The following is a 20,937-nucleotide window of genomic DNA, read 5'->3' as shown; positions in this document are numbered from 1 at the left end:
AGACCTTTTTCTATTGCCACCTCCCGATTGCTACTTCTGTTGCTTTTAAATGCAGATGCCTTTTTTAATTCACATATATCTGTTCTCATATCCTTTCACAGCTAGCCTGCCTGTAAGCACAACAATAATTGTCAGTGCATCAGGCTTTTAAACTATGTTTTGTTCACTTAGATAATGAAAGCTCATGAAAGTGCTTAAAGTGGCCCGAAATACTCTTGGAGTTTTCTATCCCTTCTCCCCAAAATCACTATTGTTGTGGGCGGAAGGGGTGGAACTATTAAAAGCAGCACAGATAATGATTCTGCACTCCAAAAGAAAAAAAAAGGGGGGGAGGCCTATGCTAACTATGAGTTAGAATAGGGCACATTCACAGATCTCAAAGCAGTGTCAGTACATAGCATAATATCCAATGTACCTGTATTTTGTAATCTTGTGCATAGTTACCCGGAAATAAACTTCATTTAGTTCAGTGGTGCTTCCAATTCCGTAATTCCGTTATATAAGGAAGGCCTCTGTTTTGTTTTGTGGTATGTGTGTGTGTTTTTGAAGCATCAGCTTCAACATCACCTTTAGCTCAACGTAATCTCCCAGGGACACGGGTGGCGCTGTGGTCTAAACCACAGAGCCTAGGGCTTGCTTGCTGATCAGAAGGTCAGTGGTTTGAATTGCCGCGACGGGGTGAGCTCCTGTTGCTCAGTCCCTGCTCCTGCCAACCTAGCAGTTTGAAAGCTCATCAAAGTGCAAGTAGATAAATAGGTACTGCTCCAGTGGGAAGGTAAAGGCTTTTCCGTGCGCTGCTCTGGTTCGCCAGAAGTGGCTTAGTCATGCTGGCCACATGACCCGGAAGCTGTACGCCGGCTCCCTCAGCCAGTAAAGCAAGATGAGCGCTGCAACCCCAGAGTCATCCGCGACTGAACCTAATGGTCAGGGGTCCCTTTACCTTTAATCTCCCAGAATACTGCCTATTTCTAAGCCTCTGTTGATAGACTCACCCTCCACAAATTGGTATAACCATCTCTCACTCGTATCTAAGATAGCGGCCACCAGGATGTTTTATGATAGCATAATCCATAAAATAATTGTGTATTTGGGTGAAAATTGGATGAAAGCAAGGTGTGCTCTTACTTTGTTCTGTTTGTCCTGGCTCTCCCACCAGGCAGTTTCGTTGGGCCAAACCTGTGCTCTGGAAGTATGAGAGAAGTAGGAAAATGTTGGTGAACTATCCACATGAACCCAGGCTCTGCGCCCTGGATCCTAACCCCCAGTTCCGTTTAGATCTCTATTAATGTTATTATTTTACCCATAAGTGCTTCATTTTTCACTTACATTACCATTTGTGTTGTGAACCACCCTGAGATCTAAAGATGAAGGACAATATACAAATTCAATAAACAAATAAAATACATTGAATCTTTATTGCCAGTTAGCCCATTCATCTTGCTTGGAGAGATCCTTTTAGTGTTCTTTGCAACCAATTTGGTTGCAATAATTTGGTGTCCTCTGCAAACCTGCATATTTGGCTGCATCACTGGTCAGTCCTAGCTATGCATAATGTATATTTTTTTTTAAAAAAACGAGCCCTTGTATGTGACCTGGGGTGGGGGAACCCCATTGTTTAACTCCCTTCATTGTGAGGGTTTCCCATTTACTTTCTGTTTCCACTATTTAACCAACCTCATACATAAGAAACCAGCCCCATATGCAGTCTATAAGAAGACCATTCCTCTTATTCCTTTTTTGCTTTCAGCACAATAATTAAAATCTTCTGGGTAATGAACAACTTGAAGGACAGTTATTCCATTATTTAATGTGATATAAATGTATGAAAACAGTTTTAGCAGGTGTCAGAATGTTGTAATGTCAATTCCACCTCCCTTACTTTATACTGCTTTAAAGCTGTGTGATGAGCAGAAATTCGGCGCATGAAACTTCTCTGTGAATGCATTCTTCCTCTTAAGAGGTCCATGTAAATATCTGAGCCCATGCAGAGGGGATCAAAGTATCTGATTTTCTAAAATGCTATATGTTTTTTGTAAGCTTCTTTGGTTCAGTCTGCAACCCATTGAACTCAATGGTACTTACTCCTGAGTAGACTTTGCAGAGGCCTGCACTGGTAGATAAATTATAAATCCAAAAAAATCCCCCACAGCTTATCTAGTCGAGTGTTGTCTATATTTCCTGGCAGTGGCTGATCAGTGTATCAGTGTTTTCAAACAGGAAACTTTACTAATGCTCCCCGGAACTGACAGGGGTTTAACCCTGAGTATTACAAGAGAATTGCTCTCACCTGTTGAGAAGGGGTGAAGGAGGCAAAATGGGGCTGGGGTACCTGGGTTGCCCATCATCAGGGGACTCACAAACTCTGTCCAATAGTAGCCCCATGACACCACAGAACTACATTCTGCCGCTTCAAATCACAGTGGCTCTGAATGAACCACATTTTCCCCAGTGAAAAGGACATAAACATTTTGAATGCTGGCCTGGAGAAAGAATGCGGTATCCATTAAAGTCTTGGATTGAAAAAGAGAAACATTTTATTTGTTAGAGAAAGTGTGTGGTTCCTGCAGACACACATACCTACACACACACACACACACAAAACAGCAGCAGCAGCATTACGTCTTTGTTGCTTGATTTTCCTAGAAGGACCTAACGTTTTATTCTGATCTTTTTCAGACATGGAAAAGAACGGTCGGGCATTTGAAAGTTTTAATGAATGGATCTGAATTATCTTTCAAACTGCCGCGGTTTCTGTTTTGCTTTTTTTTTTTACTCGCCTCTCCCTCAGCATAACATTTTCATAGCTACCGCCTCATTTTCTACCATGAGGGCTAGAAACGCATACATTTTTTAAAAAAATGAAAGTTAGGGTTCTCCATGGAACCTGAAGGAGGAATACAGAAATGAGCACTTTTAGACTGCTTGGCCGCTTCTCTCTCCTCCTGATTCCATCTTCTTTCCCTGCCTCATTTTTTTTTACTTTCCCATTGTACCCAGAAAGTATTTTCACCGCCCATCCCACACATGCTGTTCTGGAGATAAAGACTCTGCTTAATAGGTCGGGTGCTCGCCTACACAAGAGTAGGAGATGGTACTGGAGAAGCAGGTACACAGCGAGAGAACACCCCCGACCTTGTCACTCTGTCTTCTTTTGCTGATGTGTAGATCAAACTTGCCTCCACTTCTGTTGCTGCTAAAGACTCCTTAGATTATTTAATTGCCAGTGGGACGGGGACAATTCTAATAAACCCAAGACCTCTCTATCTGAAACAAGCTCTTGTGTGAGCAATGGACCCAGACCTTGTTCTGAGGCGACTTGTATTACTAACTGTACTTGTGTGGAGGACGATCACAAGAGCTGGGTGTACTGCACGTTTCTGCAGAAGCAGAGAATTTGGCAGTGGTTGGAGAATCTGAACTACCGCTTTAAAAGAAAAGAAAAGACAGACAGACTTCTAGCTCCTTTAGCTACAAACAAAGGCTGGTTACATTTCAAAAGCCAGACAATAAGCTAACTAGGATGTCCAGTGATCAGATCGGGGCCTTAGTTACGAGGTTTTTAAAAAATCCTCATGAATAGCAGAATAAATAAAGTAAATTAAGGAACTATAAACCCCTCTGCTCATTTTGTGTCTTAGGCTGCAAAAATTGGGTTACTTAGGTGAAGGAGGCTGACGCTTCCACCTTTAATGCATAAAGTATAGATATACAGTGGTACCTCAGGTTAAGTACTTAATTCGTTCCGGAAGTCCGTTCTTAACCTGAAACTGTTCTTAACCTGAAGCACCACTTTAGCTAATGGGGCCTCCTGCTGCTGCCGCGCTGCCGGAGCACGATTTCTGTTTTCATCCTGAAGCAAAGTTCTTAACCCAAGATACTATTTCTGGGTTAGCGGAGTCTGTAACCTGAAGCGTCTGTAACCCGAGGTACCACTGTACATGATTATTGCTCTTAATATCACACACTACAAACAAATACCTCTTTCATCTGGAATAACAATTAAAGTGTACAGTCTGTTCTGTTACAACTGGCCAATAGCAATTTGCTCCAGTAGAGGCTTATGCACAGTGATCCCATCAAGTGTTACTCCAGCGTAAACCCAGGCAGGGTCAGTTATAGCTAAGTCAACCCAGTCAGCGGAATAGAACCTCTTGCATTTCACGGTTTCCCAAACACACTTTCAGGATTAGATTGGGGGAAAGGGTGGCCATTAGAAAGGACACGGAAGCCAAAATTCGTGCACTGTTTCTCACCTGGCAAGTATCTCTTTTTGTTTTTCTTAAAGCAGGGCTATCCTGCCTTTCTGTTTGACAGTCTGCCCCAAAGGCAGCGAACAGTCATTTAAAGCACATTAATAAAAAGGACAATTTATAAAACAAGCCAAGTAATTTAAAACAGCAGCAATGAAATCAAAGCCAGTGTAATAAAATCGTCTGGGAACCACATGGCAAATGAACCGAAAGCACACTGAAATAAAGCCGTCTTAACCAGGCATTGAACCATCACAGGCCGGCAGCGGGGGGGGGGGGGGCGGGATCAGCCCCACAGTTTGGGCACTGCAAGCAAGAAAGCCTTGTCCGGCAAACCCGCCAGCTGCCCTTGTGAGTCTAAACCACTGAGCCTCTTGGGCTTGCCAACCAGAAGGTCGGCGGTTCAAATCCCCACAACAGAGTGAGCTCCCGTTGCTCTGTCCCAGCTCCTGCCAACCTAGCAGTTCAAAAGCACACCAGTGCAAGTAGATAAATAGGTACCGCTGTGACAGGAAGGTAAATGGCATTTCTGTGTGCTCTGGTTTCACTCTGGTTTCTGTCATGGTGTCCAGAAGCAGTTTAGTCATGCTGGCCACATGACCCGGAAAGCTGTCAGTGGACAAACACCAACTCCCTCGGCCTGAAAGTGAGATGAACGCCACAACCCCATAGTTGCCTTTGACTGGACCTCACCATCCAGGGGTCCTTTATCTTTTGCCTTTAGTGGCATGGGGCACAGAGCAGGGGCTTCTCAAAGACCTCAGCAGATTAGGACGGCAGACCAAGTGTCTGTCTTTACAAAGGACATGTGGGTGGCGGCCCTATACAGTGGTACCTCGGGTTAAGTACTTAATTCGTTCCGGAGGTCCGTTCTTAACCTGAAACTGTTCTTAACCTGAAGCACCACTTTAGCTAATGGGGCCTCCTGCTGCCTCCGTGCCGCCGGAGCACAATTTCTGTTCTTATCCTGAAGCAAAGTTCTTAATCTGAAGCACTATTTCTGGGTTAGCAGAGTGTGTACCCTGAAGCGAATGTAACCTGAAGTGTATGTAACCCGAGGTACCACTGTATTTGAAGGGCTGCTGGGTTTAAAGATCAAGAATCATAAGGCCGGGAGAGCAGGGCCCACAGGTTAGCCACCTGTGGCTGAGAATAAGATAAACATAGGAAGCTGCCTTATACTGACTGGTTCAGACCATTGGCTCGTCTACCGCAGTATAGTCTACACCATGGTTTCCCAAACTTGGGCCTTCAACTGGTTTTGGACTACAATTCCCATCATCCCTAGCTAGCAGGACAAGTGGTCAGGGATGATGGGAATTATAGTCCAAAACAGCCTTACCTGGAGATGTTGGGGACCAAGCAGAGGACCTTCTGCAAGCAAAGCAGATGCTCTGCCACTGAGTTACATCATTTCCCCCAAACAATTCTGCATCAAGCAGTTCCTCTGGAGTTAACCAGTGTGGTGTAGTGGTTAAGAGCAGTAGATTCGTAATCTGGGGAACCAGGTTTGCTTCCCCGCTCCTCCACATGCAGCTGCTGGGTGACCTTGGGCCAGTCACACTTCTGTGAAGTCTCTCAGCCCCACTCACCTTACAGAGTGTTTGTTGTGGGGGAGGAAGGGAAAAGAGAATGTTAGCCGCTTTGAGACTCCTTCGGGTAGTGATAAAGCGGGATATCAAATCCAAACTCCTCTTCTTCTGAAGCACCCCCTTGTAAACTTGAAGTGAAATGAAGCAAACCTTTAGAATTTTAGTGTTTTTCATTTCAAACCTAGGCAAATCCTGCATATATATATATATATGCGCACTTTTCAAGTTTATACATTTCACTGATTTTACAATCATTTTAACATTTCAAAACCTTCCTCCTCTTTCTGTGGTTCTTTAAATTTATTTTTAATATCTTCTGCGTATCCAAATTAACTTAATTAGCTCATCTATTCATTTAAATAAATACTCTTATAAAACTGCAGGTTATTACAATAATCCTGCCAATGTTCTTATCCGTTTACAATTTATCTGTAAATATTCAATAATCCATTTCCATTCTTTTATTAAAAGTTTGTTATCTTGATTTCTTATTCTTCCAGTAAGTTTTGCCATTTCTGTATATTCCATAAGATTTTTGTATCCGTTCTTTGCTGGGACTTCTGCTTCTTTCCATTTTGGGGCAAGTAACATTCTTGCTGCTGTAGTAGCGTACATGAATAAGTTTCAATACAGTTTAGGTAGTTCTGTTCCTATTAATTCCCAAAAGAAAAACTTCTGGGTGTTGTTTTTAAAAAAAGTTATTTTGAACATCCTTTTCAATTCATTATATATCATTTCCCAGTAAGCTTTAACCTTACTACAAGACCATCACATATGATAAAAAAAGAACCTTCTTTCTCTTTACATTTCCAACACTTACTTGATTTAGATTTATACCGAGCAAATTGCAAATCCTGCTTTTGAAACTCCGAGAGGTCCTTTAAAAACAGCAAACAAATCTTAACATTTTGGGTGAAAAAGTATGACCTGCTCTATTTAATCCTTTCTTTTTTAACCTCGCCTTTTTCCTTTCTTTAATCCTTCCTTTTTTTAACCTTGCCTTTTTCCTTTAAAAAAATTACAAGATCCACCATAAAGGCAGATAATGTTGGTGTGTTTTTTTTTAAAAAAAGGAGGATTATGAGTAAATATAAATTCAACAATTTTATAAGCTGGGAAATTTCCCTCAAGATGTCCCTCACCCCTCTGAAAGAATCCACTTATTCTCAAATCCCTCACTAGGTTTGAGGGCTGCTAAGTAGATTCTGAGAGAGAGAGAGAGAGAGAGAGATTTTGGCTTCAATCCTGAACCATTCTGGAGGGAGCTGGTTGTGCTTCTCTTGTGGGACCTGTTGCCGAGAAACAACACTGAAGGCCAAATCTGTGTCTTTGTCATGCAGGAATAGCAGCAGGTGATGCATAGGAGTGAGACAGCTGGAGTCAACTGCTCTGAAAGGAATCAATGCTGGGATGGGCATGTTTTGAACCAGGCTGCTTATATAAACTCTTTCAGAGGGTTCCAACGTTTACAACTTACATGTGCTGCACGTTGTATCTGTTCAATCTTCTTTGTTTCGGTGCAGCTTATAAAAAAGAAGTTTCTAGCCCTCACGGCTTTGGAAACTTCCTCATTGTAGATTGAACAAAGGCTTGCAAAAACAGAAGATCTGTTCATTGAAAGCGAGTCAAACGATCTTTTTGGCACTACTCGGGAGTAGGCCTCCATGGGTGCATGAGAAGCAGGGGCATCATATGAACCCGCCCACCCTGTGCGACTGAGGCCCCATCTGTACTACAGTGGTACCTCAGGTTACATATGCTTCAGGTTACATACGCTTCAGGTATCAGACTCGGCTAACCCAGAAATTACCTTGGGTTAAGAACTTTGCTTCAGGATGAGAACAGAAATCGTGCTCCCGCGGCACGGCAGCAGGAGGAGGCCCCATTAGCTAAAGTGGTGCTTCAGGTTAAGAACAGTTTCAGGTTAAGAACGAACCTCCGGAACGAATTAAGTGCTTAACCAGAGGTACCACTGTGTGCTTTATCACAGCATCACACTTTAAACTGCCACAGCTTCTCTCAAAGAATCCTGGGAACTTGTAGCTTATAAAAAGGTGCTCTGGGAGCAGGTGGCGCTGTGGTCTAAAGCACTGAGGCTTTGGGGCTTGCCGATCGGAAGGTTGGCGGTTCGAATCTGTGCGACGGGGTGAGCTCCTGTTGCTCTGCCCCAGCTTCTGCCAACCTAGCAGTTCAAAAGCACACAAGTACAAGTGGATAAATAGGTACTGCTGTAGCGGGAAGGTAAATAGAGTTTCTGTGCGCTCTGGCTTCCATCACGGTGTCCCGTTGTGCCGGAAGCAGTTTAGTCATGCTGGCCACAAGACCTGGAAAGCTGTCTGTGGATGAATGCCAGCTCCCTGGGCCTGAAAAGCGAGATGAGCTCCGCAACCCCATAGTTGCCTTTGACTGGACTTAACCGTCTGGGGGTCCTTTATCTTTTTTATGTAGTAGAATTGGGGGTGATGATACTACAGGGTTGTTGGAAGGAGTACTGAAATCACGTGTGTGAAAAGTTTTGAGCACTTGGGGAAAGTAGCATATTGCAATATGAAGTTTGTTTTACCTGCGGCGTATTAGAAGCAGGACACTTGAATCCATCCAGCAAGACCATTGAAATAAACAGGAGTCCACAAAAGACACACCTGTTCATGTGACTGCTTATTGGAGGGTGTGTTTGTGTGCAGCAGGTATACAGGTTAAGGACCCTCTCATCTGTGCAGTATCAACAACAGCACAATAGAGCCACTGTCGTTGCTGGTATCCCTACCTTAGTTTTTAAAAAACCACCACCACCAAAAAAACAAAGCAAACACCACGGCTGAATCTCTTTACTCAAGCTGAGTTAATTTAAATACAGGTGTTGCCATTGAAATTTCTTTCTATTGAGTGCAGGAGTGAGGAGGTGTTAGAAACTACCAGGGGCTCTACTAAGTATTATTTCACAAGAAGAGAGTGAAGGGCTTTCCTGCTGAGTTAAACTGCTCCCTTTGGAAGAGGAAAATAACAGGCATTGATTCTTGTTAACAGGCTCCCCCAAGCAGATGAAACTTCAGGGCAACCTTTATAGGGTGATTTTTTGGGGGAGGGGGGAAGAGGGAGATGTAGGGACTTCCAGTGCCTTTGGAATAATCTGTTTAAAAAGTGTACAGGTTGAACAGGCATTACTTGGGTGCAGAAACAAGCATGCAGCCAGGCAGCCCTAGTCTCAAAGCAGCATAAATTCACTCCCTCCAAATCTAAATCAGCCGTCAGCCAGCTTTTGTACAGCTCCTCTCGCACAGATCACGACTGGGCAAGCTGGCTTCTGGCTTCAGCCCCTTCCCACAGTGCAGAGAGAGGTGATTCGATGTGGCTCTAGAGGATGTGCAGAGATTTCTCCAGTTGGCTCAGTATAACAACACGGCTTGCAATCTTTGCCAGATTTCATTTGGGCAAGGCGTGCTTTGCATTTTGCAGAATCCAACACTGAGAGCCAAAGGTACAGTAAATAAGACACTTGAACTATTGCGTGGCCATTGCTGTTGTCATGTCTGTGTGGAAGAATTTCCTGCACTCCAGCAAAATCGGAAGTGCAGGAAGCTGTGCCCCCCAATTTAATCCTCCCATGCTGTTTGCAATGGTCTTCCTTGGGAGGTGGTGGACTCTCCTTCCTCGGAGGTTTTTAGGCAGAGGTTGGATGGCCATCTGCCATGGATGCTTTAGTTGAGATTTTTGCATTGCGGGGGGTTGGAATGGATGACCCTTGGGTATCCCTTCCAGCTCTGTGATTCCATGATTCTATGCTGTGGTGTCTGTGGAAAAAGGCCAGGGATGTTCAGGTAGATTCTGTTCTTAATGGTTTGATAATATGAGTAGCCATGAATGGAAAAGAAGTCTGTAGGGACTGGAAACCTGTCCTTTTTCTTACTTGGCATCTGTCTCTGGAGTGCACCTTCAGGTCAAAAATTTTGGAGAGTTAAAGCACCTGCTCTGGATGTAGGTACTGAAATGGGAGAGACATGTTTCATTGCAGCTGGGGCACATGAAGGTGTCCAGTTGTGCTGATGGAGGGGTACCATGGTTTCTTCTTCCTGTACACCTCCCAGCGGTCACTTCTCCCCTGGTCTCCTCTGGGGATGCGGGTGGTGCTGTAGTCTAAACCACTGAGCCTCTTGGGCTTGCCAGTCGGAAGGTCGGCGGTTCGAATCCATGCAGCGGGATGAGCTCTCACTTCTCTGTCCCAGCTCCTGCCAACCTAGCAGATCAAAAGCACGCCAGTGCAAGTAGATAAATAGGTACCGCTGTGGCAGGAAGGTAAACAGTGTTTCCATGTGCCTTGGTTTCCGTTACGGTGTCCCATTGAGCCAGCAGTTTAGTCATGCTGGCCACATGACCTGGAAGGGTGTCTGTGGACAAACGCCGGCTCCCTTGGCCTGAAAGCGAGATGAGCACCACAACCCCATAGTTGCCTTTGACTGGACTTAACCGTCCAGGAGTCCTTTACCTTTACCTACCTGCTACTAAAGGCACAGAGCTGGCATATAAAGTGCAATCCCTAAAGTTAAATTATTTTGCCCAATTTTAGCTTTATGGCTTGCAATACAGAGCCTGTCAAAACCCACTGCTGTGGAGTGGCATTCTGATATTTGAAAACGCCATATAAACTGGAGAATCTCTTCCCTGCTAGCTCTGGAGATCTCTGTAATATTCCACAGCCTCTCCCACTGTGGGCACTTTGAAGATGCTATAGCCCAGTGGAGTCACATAAAGTATGGCAGCCTCCCATGTGAAGACCCGATGCTTTTAAAGAGTGCACATTGGAGCTAATTGCTGGGGGCCGATGGGTCCCCCCAAAGTTGACGGGCATTGCCATTCAAAGGGTGAGCGTGCATCTCATCATGTGATCAATTATGCAGGGCAAGGCTTACCCTCCCATATTTTATTCAAGTTGGCACCCCTGAGGGTGCGTGTTTTTCATCCTCAGTCCATTTCAGTTCTCTTTCTCTCTCAGAATAACAGACCCAGGTTTTGTGCGTGTGTGCACGTACGTGTGTTGTCTGAGACACGTGTAACTTCTTAATCTGCACGGGAGCCGAAGCAAAAAAAACAAAAAACAAAACAAAACCAAAACAAAACTCCAAACTTGCAACTCTACAGGTTGCCTGTCCCTTTAAGGGAGAGCCACCGGGTGTGTCTTAAGTAGCTATGGTAACTTTCAAGTTGAGGATGCTGCGCGATGCTCCGGGTGGCTGAAATTGACGAAAGATGGTTCGGAAAGGGGAGGGAGTGGGCTTCACTTAACAGCCGCTTCTTTCCGAGGATTCGAATAACCGCTGGCCGAGGAGCTGCCAAGTCACGCGAATGACAAAGCGGAGCAACTTTCGGCTCGGGGACGGTTTGAGGATCTGCAGAAGAAGAAGAAGTGGCGACGGCAGGAGGAGGAGGAGGAGGAGGACGGTGGCGAAGGCGGCTCTGCGCTGAAAAAGGCAGCGCCTGGAAATTATGCCCCGGGCGTCCAAAGCTTTGCTGGCGATCGCGACGCCTGGCAGTTTCTGGGACTTGCCGTCGGAGTTGCGAAGGCGCACAGACCGGAGCGAGCCGGGGACGAAGATGTTGGCGCTGCTGCAGCGGGAACTGCCGGGTCCCAGATGGGGGCGCGAGGAGAGGGCAGCCGGTGGGGAAGAAGCCCTGAACCCCTACGGCTCCGGGGATGGGGACGCATCCTAAGCAGGTGGCAGCCGTCGGGGGACTTCCAGCCGGGGTCTCCAGACCACGACCCGGGCTTTCTTCTTCTTCTTCTTCTCGCTCCGTCCAGTCCGGCCACTTGGAGGGCTGAGCCGGACCTCGCGCCAGGCCACGACCCAAGGGGACTAGGGTCCGTCCGTCTGTCTTTGGAGTGGCTGCTCATTTGCGAAGGGAGGGCGCCCCCTCTCCTTTTTGCCGTTTCTTTGCCGGATGCGCTCGCCTTGCTGTCTGGGCACGGGCGAGATCCGAAGGCTGGGGCAGCTGTAGACTTGGCAGCGAGCCCCGCTGCGCCCCACAAGAAGTGGGAGTCGGGTGGGTGGAGAGATCCTCTGACTTGGGGAGACTAAGGGTGTTTCTTCCCCCTCCCCCCGCCCCCACGACTTCTGGATCTCTTTTTCTCCCAACCATTGGACGATGGAGAGGTCCTCGAGCAAGTCCTAAAATGCCGGTGATGAGGGGCCTCCTGGCTCCCCAAAACACCTTCCTGGATACCATAGCAACCCGCTTTGATGGCACGCGTGAGTTGACTTCCCACCCTCTCTTTTTTTAAAAGTCCTCTTCCCTCCCCCACCCCCAAATCTCAACCTTGTTGTCTTGGCCTCCGTAGGCAAGCTCGAGGGCTGTCACGTCTAGTTGTTTCCTCTGCAGAAGACCTCCACTCGCTGGGAAAACCTCTCTCCAAAATAGGTTCAGGTCCCCCTCACTCTTACCACTCACAATTCCATTCCTGAAACCTTTAATCCGAGCCAGCCTGGATGGGCTGCTCAAGGAAGCTGTGGTGTCAGTGGGTTTGCACTCATTCGAGTTTAGAGGCCTGTTTCGGAGGCAACACGATTCCTGCGTTCAAAGCGGTCCTTCTGGGTGGGGAAGAGCCAGAGCAAATTAAAACGGCGTGCGTGTGCATCGTGCAAGGGGACACATGCTGGGAATCTGCAACTAACTGCAGCTCCCCAGGGTGTGATGTACACGCAACACACTTGTGCATTTATCACATGTGGTGCAAGCCACGTATGGGCTGGGTGCTATTCTTGAATGGGCTGCAAATTCAGTCAGATTTCTCTCCCCCAGATCTCAATGGACTCTCCAAAAACCTATACAAAGGTTGTTGGCGTTTTGGTTTTTTTAATGGCTTACCACTGGGGGTTGTCAGTTACAGACCGTGGCTGCAGAAACAGTATACCTTTTAAAGCACATTCTTTCCCTCAAAGAATTCTGGGAACTGTAGTTTTGTTAAGGGTTGCTGGAGGGTATATTACAGTGCCCAGAATTCTTTGAGGGAAAGAATGTGCTTTCAAGGTATAGTGTGTGTGAGCACACTCCATGAGAGGGCTGCTATGCCTTTTAAGATTTGCGCTAAAGGTAGAATTTCATCAAGTGGAAATTCTCCCCCCCCCCCATCACTGCACCACTATGGCTAAGGAGAGCAGCATTTAGTGGAAATCATGTTTTTTATGTCACTTAGAGCAATCCCTGGAGTCTCCATTTGGTGACCCAAGTGATCAGGTATCCAAAATAGCTTTTTCTTTTTTTCTTTTACTGTGTCCAGGATCTTTTTTCTTTCTTTCAGAATTTAGGCCTAGGATTCCTAGGGGATGAATATGCTCTTTCTTTCTTTCTTTCTTTCTTTCTTTCTTTCTTTCTTTCTTTCGGTGCTTCATGTATAAACCTGAGAATGCAATGTGTGAATGTGTTAGACATGTTTGCAAACCTGTGTGTCATGAGATACACTCCTTAGGGCGCCATTATGAACTGCACTTTCAGGTTGTATACACTTGTGGGCTGTGTGGCATGTGAAATGGAGAGCTGGGCAAAGAGTCCTTTTTTTAACGGGCCTGGGCTTTGAAAAGGTTGAAAGTTCAATTTATGCCCCTGCCATTCTTTTATGGAGATAAGAGTGGTCTGTTCTGGGGCGTCAGAAGGGTGTAGCTAGAGATCTGATTTTTCATTCTGACTTTCTTCCAATGAGCTCAGGATGGCTTTTAGCTCTCACAACAACCTTGTAGGGTAGGTTGGGCTTGAGAGGTGATGGCTGACTGGCCCAAGCTCTCCCAGAGAGCTTCTCCTCTGAGCAATGGTTTGAACCTGAATTTCCTCACTCCAAGCCCACGACTGCAGCCACTATACCGGGATGTGGGCCTAAACCACTGAGCCACTTGGGCTTGCTGATTGGAAGGTTGGTGGTTCGAATCCCCGCGATGGAGTGAGCTCCAATTGCTCTGTCCCTGCTCCTGCCAACCTAGCAGTTTGAAAGCACGCCAGTGCAAGTAGATAAATAGGTATCACTGCGGCGGGAAGGTAAATGGTGTTTCCATGCACTCTGGTTTCTCTCATGGTGTTCCGTTGCGCCAGAAGCGGTTTAGTCATGCTGGCCACATGACCCAGAAAGCTGTCTGCAGACAAACGCCGGCTCCCTCGGTCTGAAAGCGAGATGAGCGCTGCAACCCCTTTGACTGGACTTAACCGTCCAGGGGTCCTTTACCTTTTTTACCATTTTATACCACACAGTCTCTCAAAATAATACTGCAAAAACAATTATTGCCAACATAAAAATCTAAAGAATAGAGGTGAACTGAAATGGCTGGATGTGTGTGTGTTTGCTAAGGAGCAGGGTGTCTTTTTTGATGAGGGAAGTGTCCTCTTTACCTTTTGTTGCGACGTTTATTAGTGTCTTCCTTTGCAGAGCTTGGAAGGCCACACTTTTGCTAAAATGGGGGCGAGTCAAGGGATGGACCATGTAGATTTAAGTAAGGTTTCCCCTACTCCCCTTCCTTAAATAATTCAGGCATTGTTGAGATGGCTCATTGTACTATGTGGAATAAGCAAGGGTTCTGGGATGAAGGACTGAGTCACACAACCTTTTTAGAGAGACTTTTTCATCACCAGATCGGCTCCCTCCCCCCCAGTTGAGCAAGTTTGAATTGGCTTGTGATGACAGGTGATTGGACTTGGTAGCTCATGATCTCTATTCAAAGCTGTATACAATTAATTGCAAAAAAACCTACAAAGAAACCACTACCATATATAAAACAATGCACCACTACCATATAGAAAATAATGCACAACTTGAGTGTGGACCATGGTGTGTGTGTGTGTGTGGCTAACCTGTGGCCTGCCAGATGTTGTCCAGCTCCCATCAGCCTCAGACAGCATGGCCAATGGTCAGGGATGATGTGAGTTGTAGTCTGACAACATCTGGAAGGCCAGGGGCTCCCCGCTTTCAAATGGACACATATAGAAAAGATAAGGACATACTGAGTTTTCATCACACCAGCCCAAGCTAGGAACTTGTGCTTGGTTATGACTTCCCAATGACTGTGGCTTCCCACATCAGAAAAGGCTTGCATGTGTGATCATCACATGCGCCTTTCTACACCCAAATTGCACATCAGTTGCTACATGGAAGTACCTTCTGGATAGGAATGGTGTGAAGTGCTCTCCTAAATTAGTACTAAATGCATCCTGTGCCCTGTGGCTGGCTATGTTTAGCTTGGAGAAAACGAAGTGAGCAGACTTGAAATATTGGAAGGGTTTCCACACAGAGGATGGAGCAGGTTTTTTTTCAGTGTTCTTCAGCCTTTGGTCTCCAGATGTTGTTGGACTACAACACCCATCTTCCATGGCCAATAGCTAAAGCTGGCTGGGGATGATGGGAATGGGAGTTTCACAACATCTGGGGTCCCAAAGTTGAACTGTCTTCTAGAAGACAGGACCAAGGGGTAGAAATTACAGGTGTGCAGATTTAGGATAAAGGTTAGAATAAATCTCCGACAGACAGGAGCTGTTCAACACTGGAACAGACTGCCTCAGGAGATGATGGGCTCTCCTTTGATGAGAGCATTTAAGCAGAAGTTGAGCAGCCAACTTTCAGGGATTCTGAAGCTGGCACCTGCATTGCAGATTCTGCAGTGAGCAAGGGAGTTAGGCTAGATCTGCAAAGATACCTTCCAACTCTGGGTGGTATCCGTCTCAATAATTGCAAGTGTGAAATAAATTCTAGCTGCACAGTTGGACTTTCCCCTCTCTCCTCCCCACACCACTCCAAAAAGGGGGGGGTATAAAAGGAGAATTCCTGGATGCCAAGATCCAAGGTTGGGACAAGTATACTTTGGCGAGAGAACCCCTGCAGAGATTTTAAATCACAAAATATGCAGCAAAGTATGGAGATATAGGCTATTAGGTAATGGTAAAGGGACCCCTGACCATTAGGTCCAGTCGTGGCCGACTCTGGGGTTGCAACGCTCATCTCGCTTTACTGGCCGAAGGAGCCGGCGTACAGCTTCAGGGTCATGTGGCCAGCATGACTAAGCCACTTCTGGCGAACCAGAGCAGTGCACGGAAACGCCATTTACCTTCCCGTCGGAGCGGTACCTATTTATCTACTTGCACTTTGAGGTGCTTTCGAACTGCTAGGTTGGCAGGAGCAGGGACTGAGCAACAGAAGCTCACCCCGTCACGGGGATTTGAACCACCAACCTTCTGATCGGCAAGCCCTAGGCTCTAAGGTTTAACCCACACCGCCACCCACTATTAGACCTTTAAAATATGCTCTTGTGAGTTACAAAGCTTCCTCCTTCCCCTATCATAGAAAAAGACCACACATTTAGGTAAATTTAAAATTGTTTACTTACAAACTCTCCAAAGGTCAGTTTCATGTGTTTTTCCATACTGCATCCAGGAAAATGTTGCACATGCAGTAAAACCTGCCTTAGTTACAGTGGTGAAAGTTCCTAAATTATTGGTATAGGAACTCAAGGAAGACTTGTTAGAGCCATGTGGCTAAGCTGATGCAACCAGTTCAGACCTCACATGCTGAGCTCATCAGGTAGACTGAGGTACAGCAAGAGGCTTGATTGCCTTCCTCCCAAGGCGAGGGGGAGAGACCTAGCTAAGCCTGGCAGGACAGCTTACTCTATGGCATTAACTCTTTAGTGCATAAATTAGACTTAAGCATGTTGAGTATATGAGGCTGGTTATCCCACAATTAGTAGGTGTGGTTTTTGGTTTAAATTATCCCACTTTTTAGCAAGGAACCCTCAGGTCTGCTTCCTTGCTTTGCTCTGGTTCTAATTGAGTTAATAGGAAAGGATGAGAGGAGGGGGAGGGAAGGGATGGGGGGGGGGGAAAAGCTTTCCCTATTCTGCATTCTTGTGTGCATCTTGTGTACTATTTTCTCGCTGTACCTCCACCTGACTTTTCCTAATGGGAGAAGCACAGAGGCCGGCCCTACCATTGGGCAGTGGAGACCAGCCCATTAGGACAAAAAGGGTACTGCTCCACCAGCCTCAGCCTGCTCTCCTCCTCTTTAACCCCATGCCTTGTAGAACCCAGAGGGGAGGAGGATGGTGACAAAAGTAGAAGGAGTTGCTCTGTCAGTCATTGGCTCGGACTTCCCTGCCTTCTAGTCCCAATGGCCAGTAGCCGCTGCTGCCATTAGGCAGAGTGTAGTGACCTCCTCAGAAAGCAGATACTAGGGAGCATTTCCTTGGCTGTTCCCTTCTTCAGAGGACAGAGCTGTGTCCTGCACTCCCCCCCCCCCCCCGCCTTCAACCCTCAGGTGCAAGAGGTGATGGTGGATACTATGACAACACTATTACTGAAATAATGGCCAGTCCAGTTCATGGAATGCTTGGTGGTGAAGGGGGTGGCGTGGCGAGGAAGGCACCATCTTGTCCTTTGCCTCAGGTGGCAAAATGTCTTGGGCCAGCCCAGAAGCAGTATTATTGATTGATTGAATTTATATGCCGCCCTATATCCGGGGGTCTCAGGGCAGTTCACAGAATAAAATCAAGATATAAAACCATGAAACACCTAATAAAAATAAACACAACCCCCCAATAACACCCCTCCCCCAGAAAGAGCCATATTTTAAAAGGGTATAGGATGTCTAACAGATCAACGAAAGGCCTGGTTAAAAGGGAACGTTTTTGCCTGGTGCCTAAAAGTGTATAACAAAGGCACCAGGTGAACTATGAAGAAGGGCCTCAGAAGACGATCTCAGAGTCCAGGTAGGTTCATATGGAAAGAGGTGGTCCTTGAGGTATTGCGGTCCTGAGCCGTTTAAGGCTTTATAGGTCAAAACCAGTATTGCTTTCCTTCTTCATCTGGAGAACCAAAGGAGGGAAGCTTTCACCCACAAAAGTGGTCGCTGGTGTGGGCTAGTTTTTGTTGGTATGTGATGGTGGGGCATGGGAATAATCAGCTGAATATTTCTGGAATAACGGCTCATCCACGCTTCCTTTTGTGCCATGCTTAAATAAAATTTACCAAATAGAGCCTGAAGTAAAGGAATGCATAGTAAGATGCCCCCCCCCATTCCAGGAGCAACCAAACTTCACAATGTCGCATGTAAGCTTTGGAGATACACAGATCTCTTTCTCCAAAAACTGAATCTGAGGAAGTGTTCTGTGTAACTCCTAAGTTCTCACCTGACACAATACATTTAGATTGTTCCCTTTTACTGTATGAATGATTCCTATACGCTTCCAAAAGTATTTTCTCCTTTCCCTTTCCCTCCCACCTCTCAGCCACCCATGTTTCTGAATGTTTCCAATTCTACCAAGGGAGCTACCGCCACTTTGCAGGTGCCCCTAAGCAAACTATTGTTTTTCTCGTCTCCAAGACAACGTCCAAGCTGAATCATTTGCAGGTTGGTTACAGTATTTGGGACTGAGAGCAGCCTTACAGAGGAGCAAGGAGAGGGTACACCAAAGGAGAAATTAAAGGAAGCACCCAAAATGTACCGGGAAACTTTATCTAAGAGTATCAGCACACTACCCTGAAATCTGATGCAATGCAGGGTAGCATAATTAATGTTCCAAATTAAAGAGAATATCCAAGCTATAGGCAAAGGGCCCCTCTAGACCAGGTTTGGTCTTTTAATTGGGTGTATTCTGCAACAGGTCATTGATGCAATATAGTGCATTTGTGGTGTATTTCTACTGAGCGATTTACTTGCTTTATTAGTGGTTCTTTGATCCAGTGCATTGCTGCTGTCTGGAAGTATAGCGCAACAAAAGTGGGGCAAGGCTGTCTGGAACATTTGTCGTATTAAAAAATAATACTACAGGGTTTCAGAGGAAATCAAGTGATGTGCACTAATGGGGGGGGAGCAGCATGCCTGCCCCAAAACATTTGCAGGTGCAAACAGTATTGAAATCAAATCAAGTATACAGTGGTACCTTGGTTCTCGAACACAATCCATTCCGGAAGTCTGTTTGACTTCCAAAACGTTTGAAAACCAAGGCGTGGCTTCCGACTGGTGCTGGTGCCCCGGAAACAATAGCCAACATTTTCCAACCTCCGGAAAATGTTAGAAAACTGGCACACTTACTTTTGGGTTTTCAGCGTTCAGGAGCTGATTTGTTCATTGACTAAGCCGTTTGAGAACCAAGGTTCCACTGTATAGCCCCTGATACCATCATGAGCACAAATAATCATGAATGCACAATAACAAGGATGGTTGGCTGGGGCTGGGGCCCACTAGGAAGTTTACCACACAAGTCCCATTGCAGTGATTAGCAACAGCAACATTTCTACAGAGTTTGCAAATTATGTGCCCCTATTATTAAAAAAAAAAAAATCAAAGAAGTGTCCCGTCTTTAAAGACATCTCCTCTTCTCCTCTCCTCTCCTCTCCTCTCCTCTCCTCTCCTCTCCTCTCCTCTCCTCTCCTCTCCTCTTCTTTTCCCTTTCTGGTCAACGGATTAAAGTGGTGGCGACCCATTTGGTGGTTTCGTTTGTTTGACCCAAGCACAAACTACTTGGGACCAGCCCTCTTGGCAATGCAGTTTGCCCAGGGTTAGGATAGCCTGGATAGCTCAGCTGGTTAGAGCTTGGTGCTGATGATGGTAAGGTTGCAAGTTCGATTCCCGTATGAGACAGCTGCCTATTTCTGCATTGCAGGGGGTTGGACTAGATGATCCTCAGGGTCCCTTCCGACTCTATAATTCTATGCAGAGGAGTTTGGCCAGCTAGGAGTTTCTGAGAAAAAGCTCTGTGTGTTTTGAGGGAAGTTGTGGGGGTGTGGGAGGGAGAATTTGCTCCGAGCCGATCTTACTGTATCTTAAACGTACACCCTGCAGAAGGCTTCTTTCCACTTCACAAGTTTGATCTTCGAGTTCTGAAGAAACTCTTGCATCTTATTCCCTTAAGAGAAGCTTCCATGAGGCAGTAGCAGCATCTATCTACCTCTTGCCCATGGGATGCACTTTGCTTTCCACACCACAGGAGACACACATGTATCACGGTCTCTCTCTGTCTCTCCCCCCATCTCTATGTTCTGCAGAGCTGCTGACCCATATCAGCAGATTAGCCTGTTCCCACCCATTGCACCAGACCCTTCTAGTCTTCTTCTTCTTCTTTGGCAATCACTCATAGCTGAGTAAGATTGTCTCCCATAAACAGAGTTTTAACAGTGAGTCCATAAGTGACTGTGGAGGCCAATTCTGGATCCACATGTTCTTCCACAGTGGGGACATAGGTTTCCGGGCGGGAGCTGATCACGGTGAGGGTTTGCCAAGGGTGCCTTCCTCTTAGCGTGTTTCTCCCTTTCATCCTGAGTTCAAGTGTCTTTGAAACTCATGACACCTTTGGTAAAGGCTGTTCTCCAATTGGAGTGCTTGCAGGCCAGTGTTTCCCAGTTGTCGGTGTTTATACTACATTTTTTTAGATTTGCCTTGAGAGAGTCTTTGAACCTCTTTTGTTGACCACCAACATTACACTCACCATTTTAAAGTCAGAATAGAGTAGTTGATGATAATCAGGCATCTGCACAACATGACCAGTCCAACAAAGTTGATGTTAGAGAATCATCGCTTCGACACTGCTGATCTTTGCTTCTTCCAGTACACTGGTATTAGTTCGCCTTTCTTCCCAGGTGATGTGTAAATTTTTTTGGAGACACACCATTGATGGAATCTTTCAAGGAGTGGGAGATGGCATTCATAAGTGGTCCACGGTTCACAAGTATACAGTAAGGTTGGTAGTACAATAGCTTTATAAACAAGCATTTTGGTTTCCCTGCGAATGTCCTGGTCCTCAAACACTCTACACTTCAATCACTCGCAGTACCAAAGGAGGGATGGCAGAAATCCAAAAGGAATAATGAGATGACGGGGATGGCAGGTCTGTAGCCCAGGAGTGCAACACCTGCCATCACAAGCCTGGATAGCTCAGTTGGTTAGAGCATGGTGGTGATCACACCAAGGTTGCAAGTTTGAGCCCCTGTGCGTATGGGACAGCTGCATATTCCTACATTGCAGAAGGTTGGACTAGATCAGGCATAGGCAAACTCAGGCCTGCATATGTTTTAAGACCACAATTCCCATCATCCCTGACCACTGGTCCTGTTAGCTAGGGATGATGGGAGTTGTA

At 46.1% G+C, this 20,937-nt stretch overlaps 1 protein-coding gene across 1 annotated transcript in view; it reads left to right on the top strand.

The window, feature by feature from the left end:
* Positions 1-11,872: 11,872 nt before the first annotated feature.
* KCNH3 (potassium voltage-gated channel subfamily H member 3) overlaps positions 11,873-20,937 on the top strand; it is a 77,311-nt gene continuing 68,246 nt past the window's right edge. Inside the window, exon 1 of the mRNA XM_081898542.1 lies at positions 11,873-12,084. Within this exon, the coding sequence (XP_081754668.1) occupies positions 12,009-12,084 (76 nt within the window). The 5' untranslated portion in view covers positions 11,873-12,008. The remainder of the gene's footprint in view (positions 12,085-20,937) is intronic.

This window comes from Podarcis melisellensis, assembly GCF_964234715.1.
Source record: "Podarcis melisellensis genome assembly, chromosome: 2".
In the NCBI taxonomy this organism is placed as follows: domain Eukaryota; kingdom Metazoa; phylum Chordata; class Lepidosauria; order Squamata; family Lacertidae; genus Podarcis; species Podarcis melisellensis.
The sequence above is the reverse complement of the archived record's forward strand: the minus strand, read 5'-3'. Positions and strand labels throughout refer to the sequence as shown.